Genomic DNA, 17350 nt, shown 5'->3' with positions numbered 1-17350 from the left:
TGGAACAATTCTTCTCTTTTTAAGAATTTGACCTCTGCCCAGGATCAGTGGCACGCACCTGTAATCTCAGCACTTGGGGAGGCAGAGGCAGGTGGATCTCTGTGAGTTCAAGGCCAGCCTGGTCTACAAAGCAAGTCCAGGACAGCCAAGGCTACACAGAGAAACCCTGTCTTGAAAAAAAAAAAAAAATGATCTCTGAAATGAGGCATGATAGCACATGGCTGTAATCCCAGCACTCTGGAGGTGGAGGCGTGAGTGTATAGAGTTCAAGAATGGCCTCTGCTACATAAGGAGTTCCACCCTTACCTTGGCTACACGAGACCTGGTACGGAGAAAGAGAGAGACTGACCTCTGTATAATCTGACACAAAGAATGACGTTGTCCCATCATATTCCACAAAATGCTTTGGGAATAATTTAACCCATGTTTCATCTCCATAAAAGATTATTCTTTTCCCAGCAGCTTTTGCCTGTCTTAGCACATTGTCCTCTAGGAGCACAGGAGAATTGAGGTTCCTGATGACGTCAACAAAGCCAGGGACACTTCCTGTCATCAATGCCTGGAGGGAGAAACATTCACAACTCAGAGCACAGATCCAAAGTGTGGCAGAGACAAGACAATCACGTGGGGTCAAACGAGTGGGTACAGACCTACAGCAGGCCCTGTACTAGAGACCGAGTCAAAGCTAGGACAAAGAGGGAAGTATGGAGGCGAAGACAGGGGACAGATTTTGGACAAAAATCAAACTCATTATTGAAGACCTGATTATTTAATGAACACAGTTTGGGCAATCCTTACATTGGTAGAATAGTGAAGGAGAAGACAGTAACAGTTAGACATAGTGCCAGCTACCTAAGCTATGGATTAATGACAAAGTTAATACTAACGTATGTGTATGCACACAGAAAACATAAACCTATATCTTCAGATCCTCTGGCAGGGCTTCACTAAGACCTAACTGCTCTTGTGACAAGCAAGCTCACAAACCCTAACAATCGTAACATTCTAGAAAATCTAGTATCTGTCTCTCAGTTTTGCTTTGTTTTAAGAGGAAATCCTGCTTATACATAGTTCTCAAAGTGACCTGGGCCAGGAATATTAGTGAAACATGAGACCCACAATGGGGCACTGTACAATAGATGGTAAGTGTGAAATATCCTCCTAGCTTTCTGCTATAGAGTCAATATTCTCCCCCACTTTTACCACAGACCCTGACTATGAGTCCACAGTAACAACAATGAATCTTCATGATGTGGACTTATTCCACCACCTAAAGATCAACATCTATAGGTTTGTGGAGAAAAGGAACAGGAATCTGTAATGCCTACGAAGTTCTGATAAGAATTTTTCAGTGATGAATGAATGCAAACTTCATTTTTAAGATTCTAGGCTTGAACTCAGGGCTGTACATATGCTAGACAAGGGCTCTAATACTGAGTTTTAGCACTAGCCAAAAATGTAAATATAAATCAACCAGACTTCCAGAATGGCAGGATGAGGAGCTTGGCTAGTTCACTCCACCCCCAAACAGCAATAGAAACACCAACAAAAACTATCAAAAGCAATTATTTTAGAACTTTAATAGTCACCAAAATTATGCAATGAGTTGGATAGTCATGCTCAAAGAATCACTGCACCTGTGGTTTTTCCTGTTTCCCTCATTCTCTATCTGATCTGATAATAATGGCTCTATTACAGTTGGCTGTGAGAAGCAAAAAGCCAACTTGAAATCTGAAAAGGGCCTCTGGGAAAGAAGACAACTGTGGACAAGTTTTAAAGTACCCATGTATATCTGGCAATCTGGAGAGACTCATAGATAGCCAAACTTACTAGTTCTTCTGGCTGAAGAGGAGGCAAGCGTCCCAGCACACATGAGTCTTCATGTGTGACATGCTCAAACACAACTTTTGCAAGTCATTGGTTGACCCTAACCTACACTGGGCCAGAGAAGCTCACTGAAAGACTGCTTTAAAAATAAAAATTAAAAACAAATTAAAAGCCTAGGGCTCAGTAGTTAAGAGCACTTGACACTCTTGCAAACAACCCAGGTTCAGTTCTCAGCACTCACAAGACAGCTCACAACCACTGGGAACTCCAGTCTCAGAGGACACAATGCCCTCTTCTGGCTTCTGTAGTACACATACTCACATACAGGCAAAACACCCACACACATAAATACATCTTCCTTAAATGTAGGACAGTCACACATTCTCCCTTCTGCCGACACTCTCCTATTCATCCTAATAGTATTGTTGTTTAAATTTAATTTTTACTTATTCATTTACTTTTTAAATTATTTACATTTATTTTACATGCATTGGTGTTTTGCCTGCATGTATGTCCATGCAAGAGTGTCAGATCTTGGAATTATAGACAGTTGCGAGCTGCCATGTGAGTTCTGGGATTTGAATCTGGGTCCTCTGGAAGAGCAGTCAGTGCCCTTAACTGCTGAGCTATGTCTCCAGCCCTTCATAGTATCTTTCTGAATATAATTTCTTCAGACAGGCTTTTCTGACTCTGTAATCTCAATTGTATTTTTGCCCTCCACACTCAGAATTACTTGCTGCTCTTTCCCATCAGGCACTCATCACAATGTAACACCATGTTTATTTGAGTGCTTATTTGTCAATGGTTTTGCACATCCAGAGTCTCAAAGCCCAAGAAAGCAGTGCTGTTCGCCTGAAATTATACAGTATCAACACCTAGCAGTTCCTCAGTACTAGTCTTCAAGCCAGTCTACAGATATGGCTGCTGCTTTCTTCTTCCTCTTTTTCTTCCCCTTCCTCTTCTTCTTTTTTAGCCTGATTGTCAGGTAAAGCACTATGAACTTCAGAATTGCCTTCACCACACTGAACACCTTATTATGTAGTAGAACTAACAATTGTTGAAGCCAGTTCATACTTGGTTGACCATTTTGTATAACACAATTTTGACTAGTAATTTAACTTGTCTGAGTTTGTTTTCTTATGTATACAATGTATGAACTAGACTGAATATCCCTAAAGGCTCCCTCAAGCCTGATAACTAAGAGAAGCAGTAGGCTACCAAAGGGAAGGACATCTCTTGGACAATCTGGCTGCAGATCCTTCTCCCTTCCCATGAAGTGTGAACTCTGGCTACTTCACAAGGAGTGCAAAGATGGTTTCATCTTACAGGATTCCTTCAGCATCCCACTGCCCAGCAACACTGACAACACTATTTTCCATGCTATTAAAATAGGGTCTCCAAGCAGGTTAGGTAATCTCTCTAAACTTTCAAAAGTGCCCAATCACCACTGATTAAATATCAGGTTAAATTTACCTTGATTCGAGGCATAGTAACTGTGGGTGGCTTTGCCTCAGCCACAAAACTATGCGATGCTCCTTTTTCTACCAGGTAAGTTGTGTAGGGCATATACTTCACACCTTTTGACCCAAACACAAAATCGTCTCTTAAGGCATCTATCAACACAATGACAACTTTACTGAAGAGAGGTGATGGCAGTTTGGTCCAGTTGGAACTGGCTCCTAAGAGTGTTTAGAAAAAAGGAAATTAAATTAAAACTTTATTTAGCCTTCAATATCTTTTAGCTTATTCGTCTAGCATGTATCCTATCTATTTCAACTTGAAAGAAGGCCCATTTTTGATAGCCAGTGTCGAGTTGATCTAATAAGAGGCCAGACAAGACACCTATGAAGGTTCCTTCAAGGCTTGTAGGTAGCTCACACTACCAGGAAGGGGGCATCTCCTGGCTAGGGAGGGACTGTGCTTTAACTAGTAGGTATCCCAGTAATGTGCAGCATGGTTAAGAGTCCAGGACAGAGAAGCCTCTGCGTAAGAGACCTACAGCTGGGACCTGAGCCCCAAGTGTGGCCTAAAGCGTAGGCTTGCACGTAGTGAACCGGTTTACAAACTGTTTACATGTCCAGCGGTTGTGATTATGTGAACCTGTTTCCCAGCAGCAGTCTTTATGAGGGGTTTATTTCTGTGTAAGTGAGGATAGTTAAGGTACTAATGTAAAGAGGCCTTAACCACCGAGGGCCGGGGAGGTGTACTGGAGGAGAGCTGTAGAAAAATGGTCCGAAGAAATTTTACCTGTTATGTCCTACTGGTCAAAACTGGGAACGTAAATTGGGAGTTACTGAAAGAATTATTAGGAGAAGGGGTAACGATCACTGTGGAGCAGCAAATGAGAGGCGAAGCCTGAGTTACTCGATTTACTCTGATTACCACAGGGGAAGGTCGACAAAGGGCCGGAGGCTGCGAACGCCTCAAAGTGGCAAGGTACAGAAACAACGCTAAAAGAATACAATTTGTTTCCGAGGCGGGACAGAATGAAAGCGGGGACCACCGGGAGAGGGGGTCTAATACCTGCTACGGGTTCGGGCGCTGGGGTCCCTGCACCGTGCTCTGAGCTGGCAGAGGAACGAACAGGAGCCGGGAAGAATCCCCGAATAAATATGGCGACCCCGATCACCTCAATGGCTACGCAGCTGGCAGCGAAGGCCCCGGAGCCCAGCCGCATGGTGGCCCGCCGCTGGCCGGACGGCCTGAAACTGGGTACCACTGACCGGCGAGCAACCTCCCAGCGTGCCTCGCCAGCGCCCGCGCACCGGAAACGCGTAAGGGTGGCGAGCGCCCGCAGTCGCTGCCGGACGATTTTCCTCGCGGACGGTCCCTCCGGTTAGTCCTCCGGGGAGCCCCTGCCCACCCTGGCGCCCAAAGGCCCACGGCGTCCCGGGTGGTCCACTCAGCGGCCCGCTTCCGGGGCCCGCACGAGTCCTCGCGCTGCCCCGCCCACTCGGGGTTCCGGGTTCAGCGCCTTCGCCTCTGCCGGGCGCAGCTCGAGCCGGCGCAGCTGGCAGGCGCAGAGCCCTGGCGGTTTCCAGCTGTGGCTGTTTCCGGGAAGGCGGAGGTCCGCTTGCTGTCTGGTTTTCCAGGGTGCCTGTCGTACCCACCTCCGCCGAGTACTACTGCCCCAGTTTTTGTGACAGGTCGAGCTTTGTTTCTGTTTCTGGGCACGCCTGCAATTAAGCGACCCTGACTTTATAGGTGACCAGTCAAGGAGGGACGTCCCCGTCTTTGGAAAAGCGTCCCCTTCTCTGGCACGAACCGCTAAACCGAAGAAGGTACCGACGGAAGACGGAGTAGAGAGCGCCAGGTCTTTCCACTCTTGATGCAGAATATTCCAGGGCTCATGCAACGAAACGGAAGCCAGTCTTTAAAGGGAATCCACACAACAGCCTTGTCCTGCTTTGCGGTCTCTTCTCTGGCCGTTTTTTTCCGGGAAGCCAGGACCAAGGTGGACTTTAAAGTGTGTCTTCCAGCCTTAAATATAAGGGTCCTGTTACTGGTTTTGCTTCTGTTAAGTTGTATGAATTACTTAATATCTTTGTAAGTTAAATTTTCATCAAATTTGTGTTTCTTTTTACATTTTTTTTTAAGTTTGATGTAATCACGTACAATTTTTTTTAAAATACTCTCTGGATTTGGTGTTATATGTTTAAAAAAAATAGCATCAATGTTGGGGAAGTTTTTCTCAGCTTTTTCTTCTAGAAGTTGTATAGCTTCAGATATTACATTTCAGTGGTTAACTAATGAGAAAAATAAAATTATGGGGAAAAAAACAAATTGAATAAATTGTAATAAATAAAAAATAAATATTTTAATTAAATTTTTATTTTTTATATTAACAAAAAAAACATTTCAGTGGTTAAATACGTTTCGACTTGATATTGCTGAATGTAAAAAGGAAGAGTCAAGTTTCATTCTTCTGCATGTTTGCCAAATACCAAAAGTGTTAAAATATTTCCTTGTTATATAGCCTTCGTGACTTTGCCAGTAATTAGTTGATAACAGTGTAGGCTTTGATTTTTCACCAAACGCACTTTACTTAGGGTTCTTAAACATCTTTACCTCCCTTCCAACTCCCCCTTTCCCGCAAGCTTGGGTAGAGACTATTAGGGAAAGGGGCTGTGGTCCTCTTCTATCTACTTCATACTTTCCGCCGATTAGGATTATGGGTCTTTAGGGGATTACCAGACTCAGTCCTCAGGATACTAGCACTCCATTCCAAATGTTGTGGTATGAAAATGGCTGCACAAACCACTCAGACTCAGATATGGATGGTTTACTTGAACGCCTCTTCAAGCTGATCGATCAGGGACACAGTAAAGACTTGGAAGCCTAACAGTGACATCTACAAGGTCTCACAGCAGAGTTTTCATAGAAAAGTAACCAAAAGAAAAATACATAATGAGGGCAGTACAAAGCAATATTATGTTTTTGGCTAACTAGATGAAGAATTATCAGCTAACCTTTAAGTTGATCCGTTCTAGGTGAGGTAAGTGAGGATCTTCCAGAGTGCAGCCCAAGCATAACTGAGTGCAACCGGGTGTGTAGAGAATAAGAATGCAACTAGAGTGTAACCAAGTGTGTAGGTTACCAAGTGTGAGTTAGGACTTTTAAATTATAAGGTCAGCTATAACAACCACTTCCAGGAGGCAGAATTGAAAATTTTAAATTTTTGAACTTCATTTTACCTTAGAAACAAAATGGAAGATGAAAACAAAGATGGCTGTAGCTTTGTCTCAAATAGCAGGCTACAACACAGAGGCCAACATGAAGCAGCAACAGGAAGTCAGTGAATGCGGCTGGACTCAATTGGATGGCCTGGAGAAGCTCTCTGGAATGTTTCTGCCTGTGAAGCCAAGTGTCAAAGCACAAAGATCAGCGCATCCATGTCTCTCATTGCTTGTGGTCCTCTATATATGTCCTCTCCTCAGTCCTCCCACAGATGTTCTCAGCTGGCCAAAGTCATGCCCCTCGCACATAAGAGCTCACAGCAAAATATCACGTGCCCTCTCCCAAACCAACCTGGGCAAAACATCATGTGCACTGCTTGTAGCAAAACATCACATGACAAAACTCAATCTTCAAAGAAACCAGAAACTTCCACCTCAACATAATTTATTTACTATTTATGTCAGTACCACAATTATTTTTATTCAGTCAAAATATCAGTAAGGCCAGGTGTGGTGGTGGATGCCTTTAAGCCCAGCACTCTGGGAGGCAGAGGCAGGCAGATCTACAAATGGAGTGCCAGGACAGTCAAGCCTGCACAGAAACCCTCTCTGGAAAAACCAAACAGAAAAAGAAAAACAAACAGTAAGAAAGTAACAGAGGAATATATATGTGTGTGTGTGTGTGTGTGTGTGTGTGTGTGTGTGTGTGTGTGCATAATAAAATATCAGTAAAAAAGATGGAGCAAGTACTGACAAATGAAGGTAGAGGTAGAAAATTTAAGGACAATGTTTAGACAGTTTAATATCCTACTGTCAATAGTGGACAGAGCAATTAGAAAAGGAAAAACAAATAGAAGACATGAACAACTTTATTGTCCCATTGGACATACCAGCTTATATATATATTTGCACAAGAGCATGAACTTCTGTGAACAAAGTTTCTGAAAGAAAATTACCTTACACTGAACTTTCTGCAAGGTTAAAACTTCACTGACTGTAAGACTTTGAAAGGTTAAATGTTCTCTTAGGGTTTCTATTGCTGTTAAAAAACACTGATCAAAACAACTTTGGGAGCAAAAGGCTTGTTTAGTTTAAATATCATGGGTCCCAGTCTAAGTCAGTATTCTATTGCAGTGAAGAGACATAACCATGGCAACTCCTATAAAGGAAAGCATTTAGTTGGGCCTTGCTAACATTCAGAGGCTTAGTCCATTATCATCATGATGGGGAGATGGCACCACATAGGCAGACACGGTGCTAGAGAGTTAGCTGAGAGTTCTATATCTCTATATCACAGTAAGCAGAAGAGAGATGCTGGGCCTGCTGTGAGCATTTGAAACCCCAAAGCCCACCCCAGTGACACCCTTCCTCCAACAAAGCCACACCAGCCCCAACAAGGGCACACCTCCTAATGGTGCCACTCCTTAATGACTGAGCATTCAGATATATGAGGGGCCATTCTCATTCAGACCACCACATTTTCACTCCCTGGCCCACATAGGCTTATAGCCATATAATGCAGAAATGCATTCAGACCAAGTTCAAATGCCCCCATGATCTATAACAGTCTCAACATTGTTTATAGGTCTAAAATTTCAAAGTCTCTTCTGAGATCCATAGCATTCTCTAACTCTAAAATCAAAACCAAAAAGATCACATACTTCCAATGTAAAATGGCACAGGATATACATTTCCATTCCAAAAGGGAAGAAAGGGAGCACAGTGAGGATACTGGATCAAAGCAAGACCAAAAACCAGCTGGGCAAACTCCAAACTGTATCTCCATGTCTGATGTCAAAGCGTTCTTCAGATTCTCAACTCCTTTCACCTTTGTTGATTAAAATTCTCTCTCTTAGGCTGTTTCTACTCTTAGGAGCTTTCCTCGGCAGGCAACCCTTAGCTCTGGAATCTCCAACATTTTGGGGTCTCCAAGGCAATCCAGGCTTCATCTTCACAGCTTCACACAATGGCCTCTCTAGGCCAAGGACATCCCTGCCACATGCTTGACATCAGCAACTTTTCTTAGCTGGGGAGGGAGATGCCATATCTCCTTTCTTCTATCCTTGACTCTAAAGCCAGAACCACGTGGTCAAAGCTACCAAGCTCTGCTGCTTGCTTGGGCTGAAACTTGGGCCGCTTGTTCAAATGCATTTTCACCATTGGTTTCCTTCACTTGCCTAATCTTGGCTGTCCTGGAACTTGCTCTGTAGACCAGGCTGAACTTGCACTCAGAAATCCATCTGCTTCTACCCCCCAGAGGTCATCACTCCCTTTAGCATTAAGCTTTTCTGTAATCTGTTTATCTCCTTGAATACAGGACCTAGTTTCTTCCTCTCTTTTCTTCTCTTGATTTTTGGAGACAGAGCTTCACTGTGTAGCCCTAGCTATCCTGGGACTCTGTAGACCAGGCTGTCCTCAAACTCACAGAAACCCACCTACCTCTGCCTCTCAAGTGCTGGGACTAAAGGCATGTGCTACCACCACCTGGCTGGTTCATGTCTCTTATATGCTGGGGTATCCACTGCCAGTGAGGCTGTACCCTCAGCAGTGGCCTTTCTTCAGGAACTCAGCCTTGCCACACAGTGCTAAGTGTCAGCTGCTCTTCATGAATTCTTCATGCTTTCAAACCAATGCCATGTGAGTGAGCCCTATGCATTACCAAGTTTGGCTGCAGGTATGAGATGCAGCCTTGGCCACCCTACATTACAACTTCTGTGTGCTGACCCTGAGAAGACTTTACCTCAGTGATGCTGGTCTCATCTTAATTACCACAATTTTCAGCTCGAGCTAACCAGCATCAATTGTACAGTAAAGCAGAGGTTTCACTTCAGCTGTCCTTGTCTCTTGTTAATCACAGATGAGTTGCCATCTCCAGTTGACCAAACACAAATTATTAATATAAAACATTACACAAACAGACCTGGTAGAGTCTTTGTTTTCCTGAAACTTCACATTTATCTCAGCACTCTATTTTCCAAGCTCCCACAAAATAGCTCATGAAGATTTGAACGTTCCATAGCTTTTTCAGCCAAAGTTCCCAAATCCTTCACAATCCAATCTAACAACATGGAAGATCTGTCATAGCAATACCCCACTCCTGGTACCAATTTCTCTCCTAGTTGGGGTTTCTATTGCTGTCATGAAACAGTATGATAAAAGTCACCTTGGGAAGGAAAGGGTTTATTTCATCTTATACTTTGGGGTGATAGTGCATCACTGAGGGAATTCAAGGCGGGGTAGGAATCTGGAGGCTAGAACTGAAGCAGAGGCCAGGGAAGGGTGATGCTTACTGACTTACTCCCTCTGGCTTACTAACTCAGGCTCCCTGCCCAGGGATGGCACCACTCACAGTGGGCTGGGCTACCCCATATCAGTCATTAAAAAGCAAATGTCCTGCAGGCAATCTGGATGGGGGCATTTTCTCTTAAGATTCCCCCTTCCCAGATAACTCTAGCTGTGTCAAGCTGACATATCCAGCAAGGACACAAGTCCAGAGCCAAAATATTTTGGGCCATTTTTAGTTCCCATAATAGCCACTTCTTGCCCTCCTCTGTATGTAAGCTAATGTCTTTGTGACAATTAAGTGAATACTTTGGAATGTGCAGATACCTATTGTTCACCACCCAAAAGGGTAAGAATATTCAGCAGAGATCATCTGAGTCCCATACCTGAAATGCCTGCTTTCCAGGGCCTGTGTGCTGGGTGGTCGTTTGTAAGTAGCATTCCTCAATCGTCTGTCTTCAGTTCCTGCTGGCTTCTCTCGGTGATGCACCTTGGATGTGTAAGCCCAATAAATCCTTTGCTCCACAATTTGCTTTTGGTCATTGGTTGTCACAGTTACAACAAACTGGGACATACTCTTGTCTCATGTTCCAATACACAAATGTTTTGAAAAATGTGCTGATTTATGATATTCTTTCTTCTGTTTCTACAAATCTTTTTAAAATTGGTACCTCATAGGAATGTGGAATTTGGAGTAACTTACTGTTGCCAGGCCATTGATCATTCAAATTTAGCTCTGAAAATACTCCTTGAGGTAAGAGTTGCATTTTCATGTAATTTTTTAATTAACATCTTTATGCTATGCCATTAAAGAGACCAGAATATATGTACAAGATAAAAATGATGTACAGTGCTGTGCTCCAATTACAAGGAGCCAATATTGGAAAATAATAAAACAAATATATTTAGGAAAGAGTGCCAGTCAGGGATATGAGACCCTATCTCAAAGGGGGGAGCATTAGTAAATTCACTGGCATGAAAATAAAGACAAAACTAGTGGATAGACTTGTGAGCTGGGAAAGGCATATGCTCAAAACCTTACTCCATTCTTTAGAGTGACTCTTTTTTTGTTCCTTTTTTTTCCCACCAAAATTAAGATGAAGTAGATAATTTAAACAGACCCAGAACTCTGAAATAGAAGCAGTAATTTAAAATCTACATGCACACCCACAAATGTAAACAAATAGGCACACACGCGTGTGTATACACAAGTGCACACACACACACGCACCTGCATGTGCACAAAGCAATAGCCAGATGGATTTAGCACAGAATTCTACTAGACCTCCAAAGAAGAAAAGGAAGTAATTTCCGGAGCCAGTGTTAACCTAGCAACACCACACAAAGACCAGACAGAAAAGAGAATTACAGGCCAGCCTCCCTGATGAGCACAGACACCAAACCCTCATTTAAGGCGCTTGCAAATGTAATTCAATAACACATCAAAGAGAGCACTTACCATGATCAAGTCAGCGCCATCCAGAGAGTAGAGATAATTCAACAGACAGAAAGCAACATGTCATCTACCACATAAATGAGCAAAACCACACGATCATTTCAGTAGCTAAAGAGAAGTGCTTGACCAGACAGCACCGGTGATGCAGAGTCTGTGGGTCTCTGAGTTCAAGGCCAGCCTAGTGCACAGAGCAAGTTTCAGGACAGCCAGGGCTACAAAGCAAATAAAACAATCATGTTTTCTAAGTGGGTCAGTGTGAGGAATATAGGAAGTAGCTATTCATGTGTAATTCCTATTGCATAAATGATCAGTGGAATTTTAAGAGAGAGAAGGCTGAGCTATCAACTCTGTCTCATATGATAACAGATGTTATATTCTATTAGAATGCAATGCATAAATAAGTGAACAAATAAATGTTCTTGCTACTTCAATAGTCAGAACATCGGGTCATAGTCATCATTAAAAAGAAGAAAAAAACCTATGGCTGAACTGAAACTAGAGAAAAATAGTTCTATATCCTTGTGCTGGTCCAATGAGAAGGGTCACCATAGACTCGTATTTCAACACTTGCTTTCTAATTGGTGGAATTTGGTTTCTAATTGGTGGGGAGGATTAGAAAGTACGACTTTGCTGGGCCTAGTTTTGCCTGCCTGTAATCCCAGGAGTCAGGAAGGCAGAGGCAGGTGGATCTCTGTGAGTTCCAGGCCAGCTTGGCCTACAAAGCGAGTCCAGAACAGCCAAGACTACACAGAGAAACCCTGTCTGGAAAGAGAAAAACTGGTGATGATGATGAGGAGGAGAATGATGATGATGATGATGATGATGATGATGATGATGATGATGGAAGTATGGCTTTGTTGAAGGAGGTGAGTCATTGGGCTGGGGGTGAGGTAGACCTTAAGCTCATACCATGCCCAGTCTCTTGCTCTCTGCCTCTTGCCTGTAGTAGCTCTGAGCTGCTGTTCCAGTGCCATGCCTCCCTGCATGCTGTCATGCTTCCCACCGTAACGGTCATGGATTCATGGATTGACCCTCTAAAGTATAAGGAGACCCCAGTTACGTGTGTGTGTGTGTGTGTGTGTGTGTGTGTGTGTGTGTGTTGCTGTAATCATGGTGTCTCTTCACAGCAATAGAAAAGTAACTAAGGCAATCCTCTTTAATGACTTGTGATCTGCTGTAGCTAGACTAGCAGCCATTAGCAGGGGTCCTATGCTTTCTGTCCATTTGCAGCTGGTCCTTCCGGCACTTTTCAAAATGGACCATTGCAGAAAAAAACTTCCTACAAAAATGTTCAGCGTTACTAGTCAGCAGGAAAATGTTAAAACTACTGTAAGATAGCGCCTCACCCCAGTCAGAATGGCTGTCATTAAATGGCCATCATCAAGGAATCTGACAACTGGACAAGATGTGAGGAAAGAGGGACCCTTAGTTCCCTGCTGGTGGAAATGCAAAGTAACACAGTAATTGTGGAAATCAGTTTGGACGTTTCTAAAAATTTATAAATATAATTGCCGTATACTCACATTTACATGACCAGACCAGGTGTCTGGAAGAGGTCTAGACCCCGGTCGTTTGGAAGGGACTTGCTTCAAACTGTTGACCCACAGGCTGTGCAGTGTGCTTCAAGGTCCCAGCTCTGTGACCTGTCACCATGCTGGCTGGGCTTTGATGATGCAGCCGTCCTCGAGTCATTTCTGCTTCTGTAAATAATCCCAATAAACTCATTGGACTTTGGTGGACTCTGTACTTTGACCTATTGTGGGCTTCCTATATGGGGTGAGGGTTGTATGAATATATTAATATTTAATATTGACTTATCTTTTAAACAGTGGTTATTCCTAAAATAGCTGTATACTCAAATCACCACACAGAAACTAGAATGTATTTAGTTAACCTAGAGCACAATGCTGGGCAATAATTACTCCATCCTAAACAAGCCCACATAACTTCCTCCCATTCAGATTTCCCACATTATACTTGCTTTTTAGTCATATCTTAGGTGCAGTTGGTTCATCTCTCCTAGTGTTTTTCAGGTCCTCTCCTCTCAGATCTCTCTTCCCAGCCTCTTCACATTCCCTTCTTTCTCTTCCCCTCAGGACCATGATGTCTCACCCTATTCTCTCCATTGCTCAGCATTGACTGGCTATTTTTATTGGCAATACAGAGAACAAATAGTGGCATGTTTACACAAACTTGAGACATGTCTGGATTGAAACCAGATAATGGGGTAGAGAAATAAGCATGTGAATGAATAAGGATAAATTGTGTACATTCCACAAGAGCATTGTACCAACAGGTGAGTACGAGTGTGTTACAGGCAATGGTGACACATGCCTTTAATCCCAGCACTCAGAAGGCAGAGACAGATGGATTTCTGAGTTTGAGGCCACCCTGGACTACAGAGTGAGTCTCAGGACAGTTACACAGAGGAACCTTGTCTCAAAATAAATAAATAAATAAACAAATAAATGACAGAAAGAAAAGAGGCCCACAGGTTGATAGCAGGTGGTGGTGGCACACTCCTTTAATGGGAAGGGGGGAAGCAAAAGCAGGCAGATCTCCAAGTTTGAGACCAGCCTGGTCTATATAGTGAGTCCCAGAACAGCCAGAACTACACAGAGAAACCCTGTCTGGCAAAAAAAAAAAACAAAAAAAAAACACCAAAATGAGAGAGGGAGGGAGGAAGAGAGAGAGAGAGAGAGAGAGAGAGAGAGAGAGAGAGAGAGAGGAGACAAGAAACCAAAAACACTGTCACACAACAGTCTTGAACTTCTGAGCATAAAACCTGCTGACCTCTCAACCCCCACCTATGGACAGGCAGCTCATGTACACGAATTTAAAAAGCTTGCTTTAATTTTTTGCTTGCTTTACTTAATTTGGCCCTGATGATTTGAGCTGGTGGTCTTTCTCCTCCCATCTTAAGGAGTAACAGCTGTACTTCATTGTTTGGGGAATAATGACAAAGGTTTTTACACTTTATAAAAGGGGAAATTATGCACAGGCTTTTATGCTTAACTATACATTTTCCCTTTTCTGTGGTCCTTATCTTATGGGTTCATCCAAGTCTAGTTTCATTCTCTTTTAGCTAAAGAGCTGTCTGTAGTACTTGTAAATTATAGGCTTGCTGGTGACAAATTATCTGGAAATATCTGTAATTCTTAGCTTTTTTTGAACAGGATTTCTGTAGAGAGGATGGTGAATTAAAGGGTATTTTCTTAACCCTTTAAAGATTCCTTTGTGACTTCATGACTGCGCCCAGCTCTGCTGGCTGTGTGCTGTTTGGTTGCTCTCAGGATTTTCCCTCAGTCTTTGGGACTTATCAGTGTGTTTACTGTCTGCTTGGAGTGCTGTTCTTTGTTTCTATATTGACTACAGGCCATGAAGTATCTCAAAACTCTCTTTCACAAAAATGAAGAAGGTTTTAGTTATTGTTTCTAAAGATGCATTTTGTGTTCCATTTGTTTTCTTCTGCAAGTTCATAACCTGGATATTAAATTGTTTCCAAATCACTCTGTCAGTTTCCCAGCCTCTATTTCTCTTTTGTAAAAACTAGAAAGCATCAATTTGTAGCTGTCTTGACTGTTACTTGCAGTACTTGGTTTAAGAACCACCCCTCCCCCAACACACAAGTATGAAACACATTTTCCAATTTCCTACATTCAGGAAGATTTTTACCGTGGACACTGAAGATCACACAGTGCTTGAGAATGAGCCTGGAAGATTGTGTTTCAAGTCAGTTTATTGGCTGTCCTTAATTACCAGACTGTTCTTAGTAGGGCTCAGCAGCTGATTCTCCATTTCTGTCAGCTTCCAGGAGCTGATTTTTATTGGTTGCTCCTGAATCTTCCATGTATGTATAGTTTGGTTGTTTGGTTTGTTATACAAATTTGGGGACTTAAATTCTTTGACTTATGTTCATTAATTACTTACTACTAGTTGTCTTCTTAGCCCTGTGGTACTCTGTCTAAAATGCAGCTTTTGTTTTTGTGACTTTTTTCTACAAAGGTGAATGTCTTAGTCCGTGTTCTTAGAAGAGACACCACGATCATGGCAGCTCTTAGAAAGGAACGCATTTATTGGGGCTTGACGACAATTTCAGAGGTTTAACTCACTACTGTCATAGCAGGAACATGATGCTTGCAGGCAAACTCGTTGCTGGAGAAATACCTGACAGTTTACATCTGGATCCGCAGGCAGCAAGAAGAGAGAGACACCTGGCCTGGCTGTGCTGTTAGAACCTCAAAGCCTACACCCAGCTGCACATTTTCTCCAATAAGGCCATGCTAATTCCTCTCAAGTCCTTCCAGTTCCCTGTGACCAAGCATTCAAATACAGGAGCCGTACTTTTTCAAACAATAAACACAAGTTTTTAATTTTTTAAAATTTAATGTGTTGTTGTTGTGGGTAGGATAACTGTATCACAGCATGTTTTCCAGGCTGTTCTTGAGTTCATGGGCTGAAGTGTCCTTGTGTCTCAACCTTTCTAATCACAGTGTTGTGCCCACACTTTTGTTACTATGATGAAACAAATGTCTCACTATGGAGCCTTCCCTTACTTCTGGAATAAACTTTAAAAATTCCTTTTTAGTTGTCAGGGGCCATCTCTTTTTTTCATCAGGAAGTACTGGTATTTCTTTAGATTCTATACTCATTTTTTTTACCCCCGAAAATATCTTCAGTTCTCCTTGAAGATGCAGCTACCACTGAGTACCACTGACTCTAACCTTTACCTTCATTTAGCTCTTGCCCACGTTGTGGACCATGTGTGCATTTACTAGCTAGATACCGTCACATACAGACTATAAAAATGTGAAACACCGTTTCCAGATCCCATCTTTCCCTTAATATTCTGCCCAACATAATTTTGGTATGATGATGTTTTCCCTGTTTCAGTTTGCAAATCTTCACAATTGCTCGTGCAGGCAAGCCTGGTAGGCAAACTGTCCTTTATTTTCTATGCAGCACCCTGGTGTCCTGTTCCTGCTGCTTCTTTTATTTTTTCTCCTTAGGGTTACTTCCTGATGTTTCCTTTTTCCCTCTGTGTTCTATAAATAACCATCCTAGTTTCTTATCTTCTGACTCTCCCCTTAAGCCATTCTCCACTCCTCTTCCAAGAGTGTAAATCCAGTAAAGGAACTTTTGGGTTATTGGCCTTTATCTTCTACACCCTGTAGGGTTCTTTCTCAATCTCTCTCTCTCTCTCTCTCTCTCTCTCTCTCTCTCTCTCTCTTCCTCCCTCCCTCCCTTCCTTCCTTTCTCTCACCTTCTCTCCCTCTCTTCCCCCCTTGTGCGCACGCATACGGGCCAGGGATTGGTGTCAAGTATCTGTCTCAGTTGCCCTCCACGTTATTATTTGAGACAGAGTCTGAACCTGGAGATGCTCAGTCTGGCTAGACTGTCTAGCCAGTAAGTCCCAGAGATTTTCCTGTCTCTCTTCTACCAGTGCTGAAATTATAGCTATGGGTCTGCACACCTAAGTTTTTTATATAGGTGCTAGAGATTGAACCCAGGGCCTCCTGCACATGTAGCAAGCAATTTTTGAGCCATCTTCTGAGCCCCCTATAAGCCCGTGTTTTAGTAGGTGGGTTATATTCACTTTTATGTGCGTGCTAGTAATTCTTCAGTATTTCGGAATGAAACACAAGGTACCCATTTTGTTAGTTACTCTTCTCATTGCTTTGACCTGACAGGAAGCAATTGAAAGGAAACACAAGGGTACCCATTTTGTTAGTTACTCTTCTCATTGCTTTGACCTGACAGGAAGCAATTGAAAGGAAAAAGATTGGTCTCGAAGTTTAAGGACATTTACTCCATCATACTAGAGAAGGCAGGAGTGTGCAGCCGTGAGAGCATCCACAGTCAGAAATCGGAGAACATGTTTTTAAACAATGGGGCAAGACTATGAAACTTCAAGACATACCCTGAGTTAACTCTAGCAATTTTCTTCTCCTGGGGTTTCATAACCTTCCAAAACAATGCTGCTTGGGGAGCAAGCTTTCATATTCATGTGCCCAGAGGGGACATTTTACATTCGAACCGTGAACATGCATTATCAGTAACATCACCGAGCAGGGGAGATTTTTTTAATTAAAATCAAGTTGAATCATTA

At 42.8% G+C, this 17350-nt stretch overlaps 1 protein-coding gene across 2 annotated transcripts in view; it reads right to left on the bottom strand.

Annotated features, from left to right (window-relative positions):
• The window catches only part of Pigg (phosphatidylinositol glycan anchor biosynthesis class G), a 30492-nt gene extending 25353 nt beyond the window's left edge, over positions 1-5139 (bottom strand). Inside the window, exons 1-3 of one of the 2 annotated variants that reach the window (XR_009591003.1) lie at positions 4351-5139; positions 3301-3506; positions 350-559 (exon numbers count right to left, since the gene is read on the bottom strand). Coding sequence is in view for 1 of the 2 variants with exons in the window: in XM_021645620.2 (XP_021501295.2) it covers positions 350-559; positions 3301-3506; positions 4351-4504 (570 nt within the window). In the remaining variant the exon portion in view is untranslated. The remainder of the gene's footprint in view (positions 1-349; positions 560-3300; positions 3507-4350) is intronic. The other variant, XM_021645620.2, reaches the window with a different exon arrangement.
• Between the last annotated feature and the right edge of the window lie 12211 nt (positions 5140-17350).

This window comes from Meriones unguiculatus, chromosome 3, assembly GCF_030254825.1.
Source record: "Meriones unguiculatus strain TT.TT164.6M chromosome 3, Bangor_MerUng_6.1, whole genome shotgun sequence".
In the NCBI taxonomy this organism is placed as follows: Eukaryota; Metazoa; Chordata; class Mammalia; order Rodentia; family Muridae; genus Meriones; species Meriones unguiculatus.
Note: the sequence above shows the minus strand (reverse complement) of the source record. Positions and strands in the feature narration are given on the sequence as shown.